The sequence below is a fragment of the Nothobranchius furzeri genome, chromosome 7, assembly GCF_043380555.1.
Source record: "Nothobranchius furzeri strain GRZ-AD chromosome 7, NfurGRZ-RIMD1, whole genome shotgun sequence".
Classification (NCBI taxonomy): domain Eukaryota; kingdom Metazoa; phylum Chordata; class Actinopteri; order Cyprinodontiformes; family Nothobranchiidae; genus Nothobranchius; species Nothobranchius furzeri.
Window position 1 is genome coordinate 25,530,147 of NC_091747.1, and position 18,878 is coordinate 25,549,024.

Sequence of the window (18,878 nt, forward strand, 5' to 3'; positions counted from 1 at the left end):
CCGTAAATCCTCTAATATTAGCCTGTATTTAATTAACTGCCGGGTATCATATTTTGGCCGGAGTCGGCGGAGGTGAATGGCCGGTTTTTTATCGTGGCCGGGTGGAATGTGGTAACAAGCAAGTACAGGGGGCGGTTGTGTCATCCGTCTCACTTTTGATTTGCCAGTGATAGACCGCGAGGGTAACTAACCGTGCGGAGACGAGAGACGCATCTGATGCGGCTCTCTGTGCTTGTAAAATAATGACTGGATATTTAAATAAAATGCTTTATATTTTACTGCATTAATTTTACATCTGTATGCCAATTCTAAATGTAAAGATTGTCTGCGTAAACCTGAACAGTTCCAACCTGGTCTTACTGTGAGACCGGGCTGACGTGTCACGCTTGTGCGTAATCATATCGGCGCATTCTGAGCTGACGAGGATGTGAGATTCTGGGATTCTCCTCAGACGCCACATTGGAGACAGGAACAAGCACTATTCAGCCAAAGTTTCATAATCAGGGAACATTTTCTAAGTGACAAGTCTCTCTGAAAGACAGGGTTTGGAAAACACTCGCTTCAGTCGGAAGAATCTTCCCGCATGCGCTCTGGTTCTGCGACGTGCTCCAAGCCCCTCTCCACAACTTCAGCTCGCTGTGTACCTTATGTACGCACTGACAGCGAGCTGCGCTGAGCAGTGTCCAGCTCAGATGTTCAGATGGGAATCTTTTCTTGAGTGATTTAGTGTTTCAAATTTTTTTATGAATTCGATTAAAAATAAAGGCGCCCAGCCCGGCCCGTGTCCGAGGTAATTGCACAGTCATTGGCCCGAAGCCCGGCCCGAGGGCCGTCGGGCCGGGCCGACCCGAGGGCCTATGGCTTCAGTGCAGGGCTCTAGATTACAGCCTTTGGGTGAAAGAGAGGAATCAGCGCTCCCCTGTTGGAGCTGACTGGTGTCACTCCCCTTTCTAGACTTAAATGGAGGTCAACTGCTCTCTCTAGTGGCAGATGACGTGATCGTCCCGTCTCCCACCAAACACATCAATTTTTGATGAATTTTGAGTGTTTTATCAATTAAAATGACTCAGAATCAACATGAAATGTCACAATATACAAATAAATGGCTTAGGGCTAGCCAATATGTAAAGAATGAGTCATTTACATCTTACTTATGAACCATAAAATGTGAGATTCCATAGAAATATGAAATATCAATCTGATGGATCTTTGACTATTTTAACCAGAAGATCAGAACTTTTTATTGCAGGGATTAAGCCACACTTCGTATAAACTCCGAGGAAAGAGAGAGAGTCAGGTTTAAAATAGTTAAGAAATTTATTTCTACACAATTTAAACAAAACTAACTTAAACACTCTGTGTACTGACGGAACTAAGGTGGAGTGAGAAGTGATGAATGATGGAGTGTGTGTGTGGAATGTTATTCAGAACCAGTGGATCCGGAGAAGCGGTTAGTCATGAGTGGGAGTGAATGTTTCTCTCTAAACTTTAGTTGGAGATTTATAACACACATGAAACGCCATCTGTCGGTCTACGTACCCCAGGGGAAGCCTCCGTTAGATCCAGAATGCCAAGGTCCTCAAGGACCCTCCTTGGAACCGAAGCCGATAGAAAAGCAGCAGTGCCGACCAAACTAGTCTGGGAATGCTTCCAGGTCACGACAGGTTATCACTGGTGTCTCCGAGACCCTGAAGGGGTCGTGAGGTTCAGCTTTTATTCTGAAGGAACCATTGCGGTCAGGTGTAACTTGCAACAGATTTTATCCAGCTTGTCGAGGTTCTTTATGGCTGAAGATGAATCCGGATGGCCTGTCCGAGACTTCTCTAGAACGCTTAGAACTAACGAAAAGGTGGCGTGGGATAGTTTTTATAATTGTCATATTTTGGTTTACTGGCGAATCATAATTTGACATGCAAAAGAAGGTTTATACAAACACCACAGAAAACCACGCCTAGCCCCAGAAACGAAGGTTCTGATTGGATCAGACAAAAGGAAATGTGTCGTGTGGCTTTAGCATTACTCTGTGTCATCACGTGTCTAGCGCAAATGTCCAAGATTATAATATCAAGTAATAACATTGTCGTTTCACAGATTGATTGAACATTGGGCTCACATTATTATTAGTAAATAACAAAGTTGTTGATTATGTATTTATCAAAATAGTGTTCGTCTTCGTCTTGGTAACAGAGGTGAAGCAGTTCGGATGAGCAGAGTGCATGAAAGACCTTGGCCACTATCTCATGCAGATTAGGCTGTCGAGAGACTTTGTCTCTGCTCGAGCAGACACAGCAGATCATGACCTTTAGGTCAAGAACAGGACATTCATGACGCTACAGCTAAAAACACTATTTTCTAATTCCGCTTGTTATGTTCCATGCATTTTACATTTGATGTCTGTGAATTTAAACACGCATTTTGAAAGTAAGTGAAAATAAGTCCAGGACTACAAATGTGCTTCATGAAAGTGACGTCATCGAACCACACGGAGAAAGCTGAGGGTTTGGAGGACTGGAGTCAACGCAGATGAATCAGCTATGCCTGTTCTTTGTACAGCCTTTAGTTGCAACAGCCTGTTGAAAGCAGATCACGTGGGACGTTTCTTGCCTACCTGTTAATTATATTGATAGTTTAATTGTCATGCCAGACCATATGTCTGATTTTGTGAAGAAGCATAATAAAAAGGTGGATTTTTTTTGTTGTTGGGTAATCACCATCCTCATTAATACACTGGGGGCAAATGGAGACCCATGCAAGATGTCTGCTGTGAAGAGGAAGAACATTTACGAAGCTGAAGTTGGTTCCTGTGTAGGAAAGGGCAATTCCACCCAAGGTTTCCGCTCCCTAAGCATCCCTAAATTATCCCTAATGCATCCCTAAAGTATCCCTAATGCTGTCATGTTCTGTGTCCCTGTGTTCTCCAGCCCCCTCCAGGTTCCCTCTAGGTGTCCCCTCAGATTCTGTGTCCCTTTGGTCCCCAGCCCCCTCCTGTTCTCCCTCCAGGTATCCCCTCAGGTACTGTGCTCCTTGTTGTCCCCAGCCCTTTTAGTCCCCAGCTCCTCCAGGTTTCCTCATGTTCTCCTAGTCTCTCCTCAGTTCTCGCTGCCCACTCAGATCATTTGTTTACTTATTTTTAGATTCCCCCGTGTCTTTGTTCTACAGTGTTTAAGTTTAGTTTGGGTTGTTTTAGTAGCTTTGGTTTACAGGTTTAAGATATAGTTTTCTCCCCTGCTAATTTCTGCTTCTTCCCTCAGTTCATTTGTTTCACCTGTGCCCTATTCCCCACACACCTGCTCCTCATCTCTTAATCACCCAGTCCCTGTGTATATAACCCTGTCTGTGTCTCAATGTTTGTCGGTCCATTGTTGTTGTCTGTGTTGTTCTGTTCCTCCTCGTGAGACTAAGTTTTTCCTCATCAAAGGGCTTTTTGTTTTTGTCAGTGGGGTGACTGACTTTAGGCTTGGCTTTCTGCCCCTTCTTGGATTTTTTGGAGTTTTGGACATTGACTCGTAATAAAAGGATTTTACGTTTTACTACGCTCCTGCCTTGTGTCATTCTAGGTTTCTGCATCTTGGGTCCTGACCTCGTCCTGGCTAAAGCATCCCTAATGCTCCCTAAGCGTTCTCCACCTCTACCAAATCTGTAAAACTGTGATTTGTGAAAGTTTAGTAAAAGGCAGTTTTAGTATTTTTATTTCATCTGGACCATATTGGGACTGGTCTACTCAGACTAGGCTAGCTATAGCTAAACTGCAGGACCCACTTGAAACGACCTGTAAGGCTCTGACTCGCATCCACGTAAAGAAGATTGAGTTTCACCTCTTTCAACAGAACACAACCAACTTTATTACTATAAGCCTCTGAGCTTATATTCGTTGCCTCCATGTTGGCGGCCTCCGAATCCTTACTTGTTGCTTGTTACTCCAGACAACAGCACGCTCAGTATCGGTCTTGCAGTTTTGTTTCATCTTTTATTAATTTGATCGGTTATATTATGCAACCATGCTAAATCGTTGCTGTGTTGTGGGGTGCAACATGTGATCACCCGGCAAAAAGGTGGAAAATGGGCCAACTTTTCACTGTTTTCCTGCTTGGGGCATTACCACAGAGACCAATATCTAGCACAACAAAGTCTTGTCTGCTCACTTGGATCGCAGCTGTAAGCAGCCAAACATCACCTTCTGAACTTGAGTATTTTATCCTGTAAAGTTACAGATGGCATACCTTTTCTTTATACACCATTTATTTCCTTCAGTGGCGACATGCACACACAGTGCCCTCGTAGGCTACCCACACCTGGCAGAAGGCTGAAACACAACACAGGTTCTCCTGCTACACGTCTGTGGGATGACAGTTGGGATTGTTTTACTAGAAAAATCAACAAGTGACACATTTACCTCTCATCTGGATGTTTACATCCACTCATACCACCAAGCTGGCCGAAAATGCTCATTACGTAGAGCTGCTGCAGCAACAAGCTGTCCTCGGTGCTCCAGTCTTGGGTCTTTCATATGGATCCAAACCATTCATAATGCTGATTTTATCCTCTTACCGGTCCCTGGCATTCCTATTTAACGTACCCCTGTGTACTCTGCTTCCTTTTAGGGGTTTTAACATGTTGTTTAACACTTTCTCCCAATTCTGCTTCTTCACTGCAACGTCTGTTTGTTTTCTTGATTTCTTTACACTCATAAGACCATCTATATAGCTAGTGAGTTTTCCATGAGCACTATTCAGTCCAGGGGCGATTCTAGCGTCAGCGGTTTAGGGGGGCTGATTACCCAGAGAGCTGCCCGGTCAGGCAAGATACACTTCAACATTTTAACTCAGTTTTATTCTCACATTCATGAAAGAAAACAAAAACATTGTTTTCACTAATCAAATTACGAGTTTACACATCACAATCTTTATGTTGAATGGATTCTGCTATCGCTGTAGCAGAATCTGGTCCAGGTCAGTGCCTCCCAATCTTCTGTCCTTGAGGATCCCTTGGCTGTGTGGTAACCTCGCAACCTCAGCACAAACATGTTGTAGATGGAGAAAAGAAGAGGAGGAGGAAAAAGAAGTTATCCTTTGTATAGCGCCCCTCAAGACAAAAATCACTTGTATGTGCTGAAATCCCCACAAATGTTGTGGGAAGCCCCTTGGTGGATCATGGACCCCAGGTTGGGAACCACTGGTCCAGGTGTTGTAGTTTTAAAATATGAGCAGATTCTTCATTTTAAAAACTAACAAAAACAAAACCAATCTCTTACAGTAGATATTTAGGGGAGAGAAAATCAAAAACACTGACTTTAATCTCTGAAAAAAGTTAGATTTGAACCTAATGTTCTGAATTTTTTCTCATAAGTCTCATAATAAATAAGCAAGGCTTTAATTTAATTATTTCAACTGTTCTTTCATGTTCTTCAACAGGGTTTGGCTTGTATGAAACAAGACAAACACCTTGTCTGTGTTAGACTCTTATTTTGGCATCTTACCTGTCTAATTACTGAGGAACCTGCTGACCCATCACAGACTCTCTCTGAACAGCTTTCAGTCTGTACTGTAACAGCATTTCCATCTCCCACGAGTCAAACATGCCGGACGGTGTCTCCATCAGCAGGACCAGTGAAACATAGTGGAAGTTCGGGACTGTCCCACAGAAAGCAGGAAGCTCGGTCACCCTGACTGCAGCATATCAGCCACTCAGGAAGGCTCAGAGCCAGGAAAGGTGAGCAAGATCAAACCATTTTTGAGTCATAGGCTAAAAACGCCTATGACTGAAACAGCTCTGTACAGCGTGGTTCAGTCAGCTCATCCAAGCGTAGTTTTGTTTCCATACCAGCTCCGTGACAGAAAGTGGGTAGGTATGTGCCTCTGATCTGACACATCCCATAATGCAACACATAATCACGTGTGATCCCAAGCCCTATCACAGTAGGCATCAGGATTGTACTGGTGTCCGGTTTGGGCTGTAACATCCGGCATAGTTTATGTCTCTATCACCATCAACAGCATCGTCTCTCCTGCCTCTCCTACAGCCTCCATCCACTCTGTTACAGACTGTGAGAACTGTCTGTCTTTCTTTGTGGACAAAGTCAATAAGGTTAGATCTAGCATCTCTCCTTCAGCCTTGTCGCTGCCTCTCCCGACTCCAACCAGGCCCATCATCCTAGATAGCTTTGCTCCTGTTTCTTTGACTGAGTTAACCAAACTAGCTAACTCTATGAAGACCTCTGCATTAGAGCCCTGCACTGAAGCCCTAGGCACGCGGGCCGGGCCGACCCGCGTGCCTAGGGCTTCGGGCCAACGACTGTGTAATTACCTCGGACACGGGCCGGGCCGGGCGCCTTCATTTTTAATCGAATTCATAAAAAAAAAACTGAAACACTTAAACGCAGCAGCACCTGCCTGCTTCCCACGCACCGTTAGCTCAGTTAAGGTGTGTGTGGTTTATAAACGCGCCTATAAACGAATTCTCAAACTGCTGATTGAAACATGTGCCCCTGTTCTAATATGCCATTTTATGTCCACTTTGATGTCAGAAAACATTCGTTTATTCTCATGAAAACGGCAGCATTCTATTTTTCTGTGAGTAAATTTGCTCTGCAGTTAAAAAATACAGCATTCATTGCTGTTTTGTTCTAACTGGAGAGCGCATTTTCAGAGCGGCAGATTAAATTTACAAACGCATCCAATTAATATAGTGTTCGTAAATTTCACCTGCCGCTCGGAAAATATGCTCTGTTAGAAAAAAAAGCTGCACTGATGCTGTTTTTCTTTCTTTGTTTTTTTTTTTTTACTGCAGAACGCTTCTCACAGAAAATCAGAATGCTGAGCATCCTATCACACTAAAACATCATGAAAGGTTAAAAAAAAAAGTCGGGCTCGGGTCGGGCCAGAGAATCCTGAAAACCTTCTCGGACCGGGTCGGGCTGGGGCTCCACCCCCTCGGGCCGGGCCGGACACGGGCTCAGATTTTAGGCCCGTGCAGGGCTCAACTCTGCATGCCCCCTCCACATCTTATCCTCATCTTTGTTTAAAAGTGCTTTTCAGTCCATCGGCCCCAGCGTGCTCTCTATAATTAATGCTTCTCTGGTATCTGGTCAGGTCCCTGCTTACTTTAAGAATGCTGTAATCCACCTGCTTCTTAAAAAACGAGTCTCGACCCCTCTCGCCATAGCAGCTTCAGACCCATCTCTAAACTTCTGTTCATCTCCAAGATCTTGGAAAAGGTGGTGGCTAAACAACTCACAGCTGCTCTTGATGAACATAACATCTATGATAGCTTCCAGTCAGGTTTTCGTAGAGCTCATTCTACTGAAACAGCTCTTCTTGGGGTCTCTAATGACCTTCTGACTCACAGTGATGCAGGGGACTGTTCTGTTCTGGTCCTGCTGGACCTGACTGCAGCCTTTGACACTGTTGACCATCACCTGCTACTGAAGAGGCTGAGAGACTGGGTAGGCCTATCAGGAACTGCTCTGGAGTGGTTCTCCTCTTATCTCTCTGAGCGCTCCTTTTCTGTGGCTGTCTCCAAGTTTAGGTCCTCCACCACCTCTCTTACCCATGGTGTCCCACAAGGTTCTGTGCTGGGGCCTCTGCTCTTCCTCCTCTATCTGCTTCCTCTTCAGCACATCCTGAGCTCCTTCAAAGGAATCTCCTACCATCTTTATGCAGATGACATCCCCCCCCCCCCCCCCAAACACACACACACACACACACACACACACACACACAGGGTGAATGTAAGCTGCATAGACATGTTGCACCACCACTGTTCCAGATAACTACTTCATGTTTGTGTGAAGAACGACATCATCACAACCTGCTCATGTTGCATCACCCAAACAGAATTCTCTACCCACCAATAAAAACGGACCTAAATGAAACACGAAACATTTTATTTAGAGTAAAATTCACACGATTTATACAGATGAACCTGAACGAATTACATTTACATATCAACAAGAGCAACATCAGGAGCTCCAACAGGTTAATTCTTTTGTTTCTTTCTCATTTTCACTCACTCACTCACTCACTCACTCACTCACTCACTCACTCACTCACTCACTCACTCACTCACTCACTCACATTATTACATATGAAAGGATTTCAGTCAGCAACTAAAATAAAAAGTACAACTAAAATGAGCCAAAAGCAGAAATTTACATGTTTTATCAGGGATCTGTTTACAAACTGTACACACACACACACACACACACACACACACACACACACACACACACACACAAACACACACACACAGGTTCCTGCCGGTTATTTCAACACGATGTTAAAACCTTCAGTGTTTTCATCTGTTTGAAGAGAAATAATCCCATAAGAAGTCACTAGTCTGGATTATGTCATCACGCACCAAACGAACCATAGTTACCTCTTACTGAGCTGATGATGAAACTAGTTTCCTCCCTGAAGTTCTGCACCATCTGAAACCAATCAGATTAAATATCGTTTATTTACCTGTTTGTCCATCAGACATGATGGTGAATTTAATCGTCCCTGCTCAGAGACATGGGACTAAGCATCATCATCATTCATCCATTCATTCATAGAGCTCCTCCCTGCCAGCAATCCAGACAGCCCAAGGCGCTGAACACCGTAAAATAAATGAAAATTACATCATCATCAATTTCTTAAACACTTTCCACCAATCAGAATGTGTGCGTGTGTGTGTGTGTGTGTGTGTGCGTGTGTGTGTGTTACCTGATCAGAGACCAGGATGTGGATCCCGGTGCTCTTCTGTCTGTAGATGTGTGTGATCTGTTGTGGGGTGATGTTGAAGAGCATGGCGACCTTCTCAGACAGGTCGGTCAGAGTCCGCTCCTCTAGGTAGAGCGCGTGGTAAACTGAAGGCAGGACAGAAGGTCTGAGATCTTCTAGGACTGCCTTAAATCCCAGAGTTGTCCAGAGTAGCCTTGCTGGGTCATGTCAGTGTTGTGAGAACTAGTCTGAGCACCTACCATCTCCACCTCCTGGTTTGGTGGCTTGGCTTCTGCTCTGCTGCTGACAAACGTAGATGGTCAGACGAGGCTGGATGGACCTGGAAAACATCAGCAGATCCTTCTTTACCTCTGAGTTACAGAAGCAAGTCCCACACCTGTTCTCAAAGCGTGTCTGGGTTTTCCTCCTGGATCTACCTCCAGGATGGATGGACCAACACATTTCCTTAACTCGGAATTTTCCAGTTTGTCTGATTTATAAATCAAAATCTAGTGTTTTTAAATATTTTAGTCAAAAGATTTGATTCAGATTTTGGTTAATGAATAAAATAAAAGATTAGAGTCTAAATGATGATGTTAGGTAAGTTATCTTTTCTCCAGGGTTAGTCTCCAGAAGGTCTCTGCATCTTTCTGGTTTTTTCTATATTCATAACCAAGCTTGAAAACTTCTGGAGATGAATTAGAGCTTAGTTGGAAGCCAGATTCAAATATGAACTTTGTGAACAAACTGCACCTGTAATCCATCACAGCTGAAACATAAAGATTTCTGTCCCGAGCGTCTGGGTTGTGACTGAAGATGTCAGAAACCTTTATGAGTGTCAATCTGAGCTCTCAGATTAGACCTGTTTATGCTGTAACACACAGCATACTGCTCTGTTTAATCCAGTAAAACCATGCATTCTTGTGACCTTTCAGCCCACATGATGGAGGGGGTGGGGTCAAAGCAGCTGATGCTTGAACCGGGTCCTCCAGGTCCTCACCTGCCCTTCATCGTGTTAAAGAGACGAATCCCATCTGCCGGACCGCAGATCTGGATCAGATCCTCCCGGCTCATCCTCAGGAGATCAGCCCCTACAGCACCAACAAAAACACAGTCTGGTTCTGGTTCTGGCCCATGTCCGGTTCTACTGTAAATCCTGATCCGATGCTCGAGGATTTAACTCAAATTTTAATGAGCCAAGCTCTGGCATTCTGAGAACAGCTGTAATAAGAGGAAATCCAAACCTTTTTGTTTTCTGTGACTCAAAATAAAATAAAAAATCTGTGACATCAGCATTAAGGGCATTGGTTCTAATTATTGTGATCAGTGAAACGTTAATCAGCCTAAAGCGTTGATTTCCTCCAATCAAATCACAATTTATCAACTTTGATTCATCTGCCATGTCTTTCTGGTGAGGATAAGTAACAAACGCAGAAGGGGTTTTCCCAGAGAGCTGCCATTTTCACCTGAGAAGCTGGAGAAGAGCCTTGAGAAAGGCGAGAACCTGTGACGGAGCAGCCACTGCAGAGTGTCCTGTGGCGAGGACGACGGCAGGAGATGCTACATGTCAGAAAGAAGAAGAGTCCTTGAAATGAGTATAGCTGCACAGCATCCACTGTCTCCAAACAATGGCCTAAAGGGAATGAGAGAGCGAGATTAACACTTTCACTCTGCACCGCTCTCCGTTACTTACATCAGAGCAGCCAGGCATCAACACCTCCGCTTGCTGGCTCGGACAACAGTTGCTTGGGGAACATGAGGAAGAGAGACTTGCGTTACCATACTTGGCTCATCTGGACTCAGCCTAATATAATTTTTACTCGTGTGTGTGTGTGAGTCTGTGTGTGTGTGCGTGTGATTGCATATGTTTGTTAATGTTTTTAACCTGTTATGGGAATCTGGGGTCATTTTGTAAAGCACTTTGAATAACACTTTGTTTGAAAAGCGCTTTAGAAATAAAATTTGATTGATTGATTGATTGATTGATTGAGACAGACTGGGGTGATGATTTACTTCTTTTATTTGGATTTCCCCTCCAGAAACAGAACCCTCCTCTTTGACTTAAGTTTCAAACCTGATGATCTAATAATCTGTGCTATGCTTGGATTAAAACTGCATGGAAACAGGAAGACCTGTGCTTCATTCTTAGTGAATAAGTAACAAATATCTCAAGTTGTTTCTCCTTTTGATCCTCCATGAATCACTACGGTTGCCCAGAAGAACCAAAATCAGTGTCTGAAGCTGTTTCCTGGTCCTATGAGTGAAGCTGTGATGCGATTCCTGTCCCAAACACACCAGAGTCCTTCACGAGTGCTCAAACTTGTTACGAGTCCGAAGAGGGCGCTACTTCCATTCCTAATCAGACACTGGATGAAAACCCTGAAACCTGCAGAGTAACAGAGCTCCAGAGCTTCAGGTGCCTCTGCAGACCTGGCCTGAAGCTCTGGGTGACCAACAGATTTGTGCAGAACCATTTAATCGTGAGCAGAGAAACAGTTAAAACATCACTGAAGCACATTTGTTCCACAGTGATAAGAAGACCATCCTTGTTGATGCAGCAATGAGAAAAGGGTCTGGTGCTGCTGGAGGTCACCTTTGACCCAGGAACCAAACACCACAGTTCAGAAAGCAGCCGACCACACCTGTTTGATGTTGTAGACACCAAACTAAAAGTGACATCAGGATTGAGTTTTCCTACGGAGTTCTGCCGCACCAAGGTGATGGGGCCAACTTACCCATCGGGGAAGCAGCAGGGCGTTGGTGAGCTGTGGTAAACTGGTGATGGCATGCTGGTGCTGCTGTGGGTGGAGAGGTTTAGGGCGTCGGGCCACGGGGAGCACTGGAAACCAAACAGCTGGTGTTACTGACCTCATCAATGTTAAGAAACGTTCAGCTTCCTTTAAACAACAAACCAGATTAACAGGAACACCACTTGCTGATTCACCCGGGGTCCAAAGACAGAAAAAGCTCCAATCATTGACGAGCATCGGGCTCGGAGCAGTGCGGTAACTGATTAACACGCCTAGTGTGGGTTTAAACTGAACATTTACGACGGCATCAGCCTCCAGGTAACGGAGGAATTTACCGCCCGGCATTACCGAAGGGCAAACACACACTTTCCTGTCTCACCTCCTTCAGCAGGGTGGTCTCATGGAAGACCTGATACTTCTCTCTGTCCTGAGGGGACTTCTTGTCGATCTTCTCCTTGTCTGTCTTCAGTTTACGATCGGCTCCTTTGGGCTGAATATCGGGATGTCAGGGTGCATCCTGGGAGTGTTTGTGGTGGGAGAAGGAAGCGTTTTACCTTAAACACCTTGACCTGGCAGCTGCAGGAATGAACATGCTCCACATATTCTCCGTGTTCGTTGGTGGTGAACGTGTCCACCTGAATACGAAAGGGGACTCCTTTCTCACCACCGTGCTTCCTGGGGGTGAACTCGGTGCTGATGCAGTTGACCTGAGGAGACAATAGAAAACTCAAACCACAGGGTCTCCTGGATTAGACAACTAGGACCTGACAGTACCTGGATGAAGACCGAGGCGTTTTTTAGAGGATCCCAGACGAACTCAATAGTGTTGAGGTGCAAAGGGTCGGAGCGAGGCTCCAGGATCCCCACTGACAGTGGGATATCTGCAACAATTGACTCACTTTAGATTTGGTCTGGAGGGCCGGTGTAGAGCGCACCAACCCTGAAGGCAGACTTTCTGGAGCATGCAGGTGTGTGTTAACACAAGAAGGACCAGGTGACAGTAAAGACATTACTAGGAAGGGTCAAGGCTCATTGTCTAACTATCTGGAGACCACCATTCACCACCCAGTAGGTTCTCCCCAAGGTCAGAGGTCACCACTCAGGGAAAAGACCCCTAAACCTAAAGCAGAGAGGTGGAAGGCTAATGGTTTGGGCTCCCCCATCAAGTCCAGAGACCAAACGTAAGTCTGGACTGAACCGGGACATTCAACAGAACCATGATCCAAACACAGCAGAGCTGAATGTCTGAAGCTTCAAACAGAGCGGACCAGAACTCTTCCAGATTCACTGCTGAAGAGGTTCTGTTGGACCCGCTGGATGATGTAACGTCACCAAATGGACTGATTTTGAGATCCCACAGTTCATATGCACGGCCAGAGCAAATAACCCTGGCTACACACGTTCTGCTGTATTTTACCCTGACACGCAGGCTCTTTAATCAGACGACTTCATCAGCTGAGCTGAAGCTTCATCAGATAATAAAGCTGAACAGCAGCATTCCTTTCCAAGGTTCCTCACAAGATAACTCCTAAAATAAACTTTTATTCCCAGAAGAATAGAAGATTTCATAGTATAAGTAATCATTTTATATTTCAGAATAATCCTTGAAGAAAAGAAGATCTTACAATTAACAATCACTAAATATTGCCATGTATAATTATAAATGATGAAATGTTTCACGAATCTGTTCAATGATGCTAAGTATGTTTACTGGATTAGATCACTCACACCAGACAAGAAGTAAGGCTAAATTAAGACGCATTACACATAAACTAACCTTGTTTCGCAGACTCAGCGGCTCTGCATCACAGTGTGCGTTCTGAGTATTCTTGATAACTTTGGTAATAGATAAACAGTAGGCTATAAAACCAGCCGCTCTGCTTCCACCCGGAGACAAGTTGGAACCTCCAACAGAACGAGGGTTGGAGAGCAGAGCTTTAAGACTGGCCATCTTTAGCTGAGCTACCAAAGGATTTTGACACACTGTCAAAACCTTAAGCTTTTGCACCTGCAAAGCTGAGGACAACAAGAGATGTTTCCTGCAGAACAAAGCCGATTTTGCAACACTCCTTCAGAGTGGTTTTGAGACGCTTGGTTTCATCCAGTCCACCCTCATGCACTAGGTGCTGGTGTCAGAAGCGAGCAAATCCTCATTGACTCCCATGTTAAAAATACCAATTTCACAGCAGAAATAAACATGTTTACAGCCTGGTACCAAAACATGTTTTTGGTTTAAATGATCTATTTTACACTCATGACAACTCTGAGGGGGGTGAATTTTTTTCTCACTCTTCTGTTTAAGTGTATTAAAAGCCTAAAATTCTGTATAATTAAAGAGCATCAGACCCACGTGACCGCAGAGCTAGCTCCGTGGAAAGGCCTCAGTAAAGCCTCGGTCTGGCCTGGAAACTGCTCCGGGATTTGTGTATTCTTTTTTGGATATTATTTGTGCAATTGTTGGACAAAATGACTTGCTGTGGCATTGTGTGCACTAATAGAGCGTCCAATGAGTCTCCACTTCATTTTTTTCGGTAAGTAAAATTATATTTATGTATTTTAGGTCACTGCCGAGCTGAGCTTAGATGTTAACATGTACTGTTTAACCATGAAATTTAAATGTAATAGGGTAAAACCCAGTGCATTTAACATAACGCTGCACTTAAGAAAATGGGTTGAAATATAACATGTTGGTGGAGCTGGGTTCCCACTGTCGGCTTGTGGAGCTCTGGGGAGACCGATGTTTTCCACCCGGTTTTACCCAGCGGTCAGCCCGGCGTATCTCTGACTCAGAAGCTCTGGTGTTGTGCACAGTTAACTCCGGTTGTAGCTAGGTTGCTACCTCTGTTAGCTTAGCTCCCACCTCCGCGTTAGCTTTGGGTTAGCTTCAGGTTAGCTTGTAGCTAGTTCGACCGGGTGTCGTCAGTTGATCCCAGCTGTACAGCCCCACCCTCAGCTCCACCTCTCTTCCCTTTGGTGGAATTGTCTGGGCTTGACTGAACCTGTGACACGGTCAAAATGGCGGTGGTGGCCACCTCCCATTTTTCTTCAAAAACGTGTTATTGGAGCCTATGGAAACCCATTGTCCAATATTTATATGTGGATGGTCTCCACTTGGTTATGCAGAACACAGTGAGATAGTGTCTGTATGCAGTTTGAGAAGAACAGCTTACAGCTCAGATCCAAACCAAATTTCTTTATTATCCAGAACTCACCTCTCTCTGAGATGCGGAGATTTTGACTCTGAAATACTATATTCATACCTAGTTCCAGACACCCATCTCTTAGTTTGCATCCACTCACAGTAAATAATAGTTAAACCATTTGTCAAGGCTTAAAATTATTTGTAAAATAAATTCTTATTTGTTTGCAACACTGACTGGTTCTTGAATCAAAGCGAAGTGTGACGATCGCTTAATAATTAAAAGAATCCTAAGACCAAGCAAGGTGATACTCTATAATAATAGAGTATTACAGCTGTTGGTCACAAAGTAATGAGAGTAGAAATAAATAGCTCTTCAGCAATTTATTTAATCCAATTGACTTCATTACAATGATGAGGTCTAGTCACGCTTCATCACGTAAAGTCTGACTCCAAACGATAAACCGGCTGAGTCAGAATGGGGTTTAAGGTGTCGTCAGTGTGGTGCTGCTCACCGATGTCCAAGATCCGATCTCCGGGTCTGTTCCACCTCCATCCCTCCAGCTGCTGGCGCTCCACGTACTGTAGGTGGCGGTCATGGAACACCACACGTATGATGCTCTGAGGAGAGGGACCAGGTTTCAGGACAGAGAGCAGGAACGGTCCGAACGGAGCTGTTCTCACCATCAACAGTTAGGCTGTTGGTCAAAGTGGGAAAAGGCTCCAGAAATCCTGACCAAGAATTCCCACATTAAAGAATCCATAAGACCATTTAGGCTCCTTCTTCTTTTCTCTCTTTATGGAATCATCTTTAAAACGTTTCACACATGATCAAAGTTTGAAGATAAAAGCTAAATCAGGATCGACCGAACCAGAAAAGGCAGGTTTGTTTCTGGTGAAACGGACACCTGATCTTTACTGAAACCTGCAGCCGGTGACACCACGTGGGAGTCCTGACCAGAGAAGTCTCATCACACAACAGCTAAAATACTAAATCATGTTTCAGGCTCTCTAAACCTAAATAACTACTCACACATGACTGAGGACCAGAACTCTAAACGGTTCTGGATCCACGGCGTCATGTGTTTGGAGAAAAGCCATCTGCCACATTCTGGTGTCTCTAGGATGTTCAGACTTTACAACCTGGTCTATCTGAGCCTGCCAGAAGCTCTCGGGCAGAGCTCAGAGGTCATGACCTCCGTTAGGAACTAAAACATTTGAAAAGCTCGCCTAAACATGAAAATGACAGAAGCAAACAGACCGTAAGCTGCTACTGGGTTTCATCCACACGACCCCGGCATCTTCACAACGGTCCTGGACCGACAGGAAGACGCCCAAGTCCTGATGAAGAAATCCCAGTAAAGCAAAGGAAAGCAGGAGGAAGAGGAGAGGAGGTCAGCAGATGTTCAGGACAGAAGAACAGAAGAGAAACGAGGCATTCAGGAACCTGCGACAAACCAGGAAAAGAGACTTTCAACCAGAGAGAGAGAGAAGATCAGAGAAACCTTACACCTACCTTCACATATCTGCTGCTCATACCTGAGTAGTCCACTAGCTTTCTGTTGAGCATACGGATTTCGTAGGACTGACCTACATTTCAAAACATTAAAAAATCCTGATTAAAATTGAAAACTGGGAAATCAGAGCAGCCCGCATGTTTCCATCACACAGAAAACATCAGAAATGCTTCAAACATCTCAAATCAGCTGTTCTAAATCTGTGCTGCTCTCCCCTGTGGTCATTTCATCATTTTGTTTTACTCCAAACAAATCAGAGTTGAGCAGATAAACAAAAGCTGAATTAAACTTCCATCATGAGAAAACAGCAAGAGGAGAAGGTTTAGAGAAGGAGATGAACGAACGATTCAAACACGCAGAAGCTCGTGTAGCCTGGGTAAAGTCAGTAAAAGTCCATGCAATTAAAACAATAAAAGTCAGCTTTATACTTTCAAAATAAAAGCCTCATTCAATCACTCAGAAGTCCCTTCATTAATTAGGTTGAACATAGAGACCCCATCTGGTCTTTAACGTCCCACAGCGGGGTGCAGACCTCCCCTTTAGAACCCCGTCATCTAGAAAATCTCATTCCAGCGTTTTGTTCGCCATGTCGGGCATAATAACGCATCATCAGTAAACAACTCTTCTGTTCAATTAAAGTATTTGATTTTATGCTCATTTTTACTGAATTGATGAGGCTTGATGTTCCTGGATTAACAAACATTAAAAAATGTTCAATTTTATCTCAAATTATTGCTCAAATGGTCAAAGTTTGATTCAAAGGTCAGAATGAATAAAGCTTCTCTTGACTTTATTCAAACATCAAAATTAAATAATATTAATAATAACAACAATAATGATATCATAATATTATTATTAATAATCATCATCATAATTTATTTCTATGGCACCGGTAAAGTGACGCAAACAAAGCTAAAACTGTAGTTCTTAACTAACTTGCACGTCTATCTGTTCTGGTGTAAAATAAAACACAAAATTAATATTTATTAGCTCAGTAAAGCTTTATAATTAAACAATGAGCAATAAAAAGGTCAAAGTTCTTTGGATGAAGCTAAATCATGATTTTGTTTAGTCTCCAGGTTCGGGTTGCTCTGATCAAATAAAAATCTATTTTCATCTACAGAATCAAACTCATGATCAAAGCCCGAGATCTGTTTTAGAGCTTGATGCCCGTTTGTCTGTTTTAGATGGAGAACATCAGACCAGGCTGAACGTCTCTGCTGTGATAACGCGAGCTCCAGCCGTCCAGTCAGAGGCGACGGATCACCTTGGTTCAGGTAGGTGAGCGTCTCCTCCTGCTGCCTGACAGCTGGAGACGTGGCGGCGCCCAGCAGGTACTGGAACGGCGTGCGTTTGGCTCCACCTTCAGCCAGAACCCGGGCCTCTTCGCTCTTCAGGAAGGGTGCCAAGGCATCTCTGACACAAAGCACCAGAAGAAGAAATGTAACCTGATGTGGATCTGAACTAAAAGGTGGATTAAGCCTTTCACAGGTAGAAACGGAGCAGTGATGATGTTTCTGTAATGAGGCTGGAGGCCATTGTCCCGTTTGATCTAATCCACTAAACAAAGGAACAAAGGTGAGCTGCACCACCAGCCTGTCTGAACTAAAACAGACTATCAGTAAATAAAAGTCCTCTTCAGGATTTCGAACATCAGGCAAATCAAAAAGCTGGATCCAGCCTGCTGATCTTTACCTGATGTAGCTGCTGGACTGCTGGAGGTATGCCTCAGGCTGCGGGTGACAGAACAGCATGTTGGTGCCTTTGATCCCGGAGCAACAGGAAGTGATTTAGACGCAGAGCCTGCTGGATCCTCAGACTTCAGCTGACTGGCTGCCTCTTATATGGACCCGGTGATGTCATCCTAGACACCATTAGCATACCTTTGGTGACCTTTAGAGAGGCGGAGCCTGCACACACACCTCCTGCTACAGTACCAGTGTGTCTGCAGCCGTCAGCTCCAGACTGGACCTCATGACTGGCCTCTGGTGGACATCCTGCTGGATTTTATAAAAGCAAATGAAGGCTGACGAATATGGCAAGCCAAATGAGCATTTATTCTGATATCAGGATATCAGCCAGAATTGTCATGAACATGTAAGCCATTTCTGTCCACTAGTTAACTAGTTAGACATGTTTGTGTCAACTAGTTAAATATCGAGGGTGAAAATGTGCCCACTAGTTAACTAGTGACAGCAGAAATGCGCACTAGTTAACTAGTGAACACATTTAGGCTTCAGTAGTTAACTAGTTGACACAAAAACTGCTCACTAGTTAACTAGTAAAAGCAGAAATGCATAGCAGTCAGCTACTTGAAGGTATTTGTCTCACTAGTTAACTAGTGAGGGTCAAAATGTGCACACTAGTTAACTTGTGGTAGAGATAAATGCGCACTAGTTAATTAGTGAACATATTTTGGCTTCACTAGTTAACTAGTTGACACATAAATGGCTCACTAGTTAACTAGTAAAGACCAAAATGCATACCAGTCAGCTAGTTGAAGGTTTTTGTGTCTCACTAGTTAACTAGTGATGGCCAAAATGTGCACACTAGTTAACTTGTGGTAGACATAAATGTGCACTAGTTAACTAGTGAACACATTTTGGCTTCACTAGTTAACTAGTTGTCACATAAATGGCTCACTAGTTAACTAGTAAAGGCCAAAGTGCATACCAGTCAGCTAGTTGAAGGTTTTTTGTGTCTCACTAGTTAACTATTGATGGCCAAAATGTGCACACTAGTTAACTAGTGAAGGCTTAACTCCTAACTAGTT

The 18,878-nt window shown here is 44.0% G+C and overlaps 1 protein-coding gene across 1 annotated transcript; it reads right to left on the reverse strand.

Annotated features, from left to right (window-relative positions):
- Positions 1 to 8,164: 8,164 nt before the first annotated feature.
- tfcp2l1 (transcription factor CP2-like 1) lies at positions 8,165 to 18,057 on the reverse strand. The gene is made up of 15 exons (XM_015955002.3): positions 17,801 to 18,057; positions 17,373 to 17,521; positions 16,105 to 16,178; positions 15,104 to 15,209; positions 12,224 to 12,330; positions 12,004 to 12,156; positions 11,829 to 11,939; positions 11,435 to 11,538; positions 10,393 to 10,444; positions 10,166 to 10,259; positions 9,700 to 9,790; positions 8,960 to 9,039; positions 8,703 to 8,845; positions 8,374 to 8,425; positions 8,165 to 8,296 (listed from the first exon to the last, which is right to left on the reverse strand). The coding sequence occupies exons 1-15, from the start codon at positions 17,857 to 17,859 to the stop codon at positions 8,259 to 8,261; spliced, it is 1,413 nt and encodes a 470-aa protein (XP_015810488.3). The 5' UTR covers positions 17,860 to 18,057; the 3' UTR covers positions 8,165 to 8,258.
- Between the last annotated feature and the right edge of the window lie 821 nt (positions 18,058 to 18,878).

Excerpts from the sequence above, each read along its gene's own strand:
- tfcp2l1 (XM_015955002.3), bottom strand. The coding sequence starts at position 17,859 with ATGCTGTTCTGTCACCCGCAGCCTGAGGCATACCTCCAGCAGTCCAGC. Across the intron at positions 17,522-17,800 it reads CAGTCCAGCAGCTACATCAG|AGATGCCTTGGCACCCTTCC; the intron begins GTAAAGATCAGC and ends GCTTTGTGTCAG. Across the intron at positions 10,260-10,392 it reads TGATGCCTGGCTGCTCTGAT|CATCTCCTGCCGTCGTCCTC; the intron begins GTAAGTAACGGA and ends TCTGACATGTAG.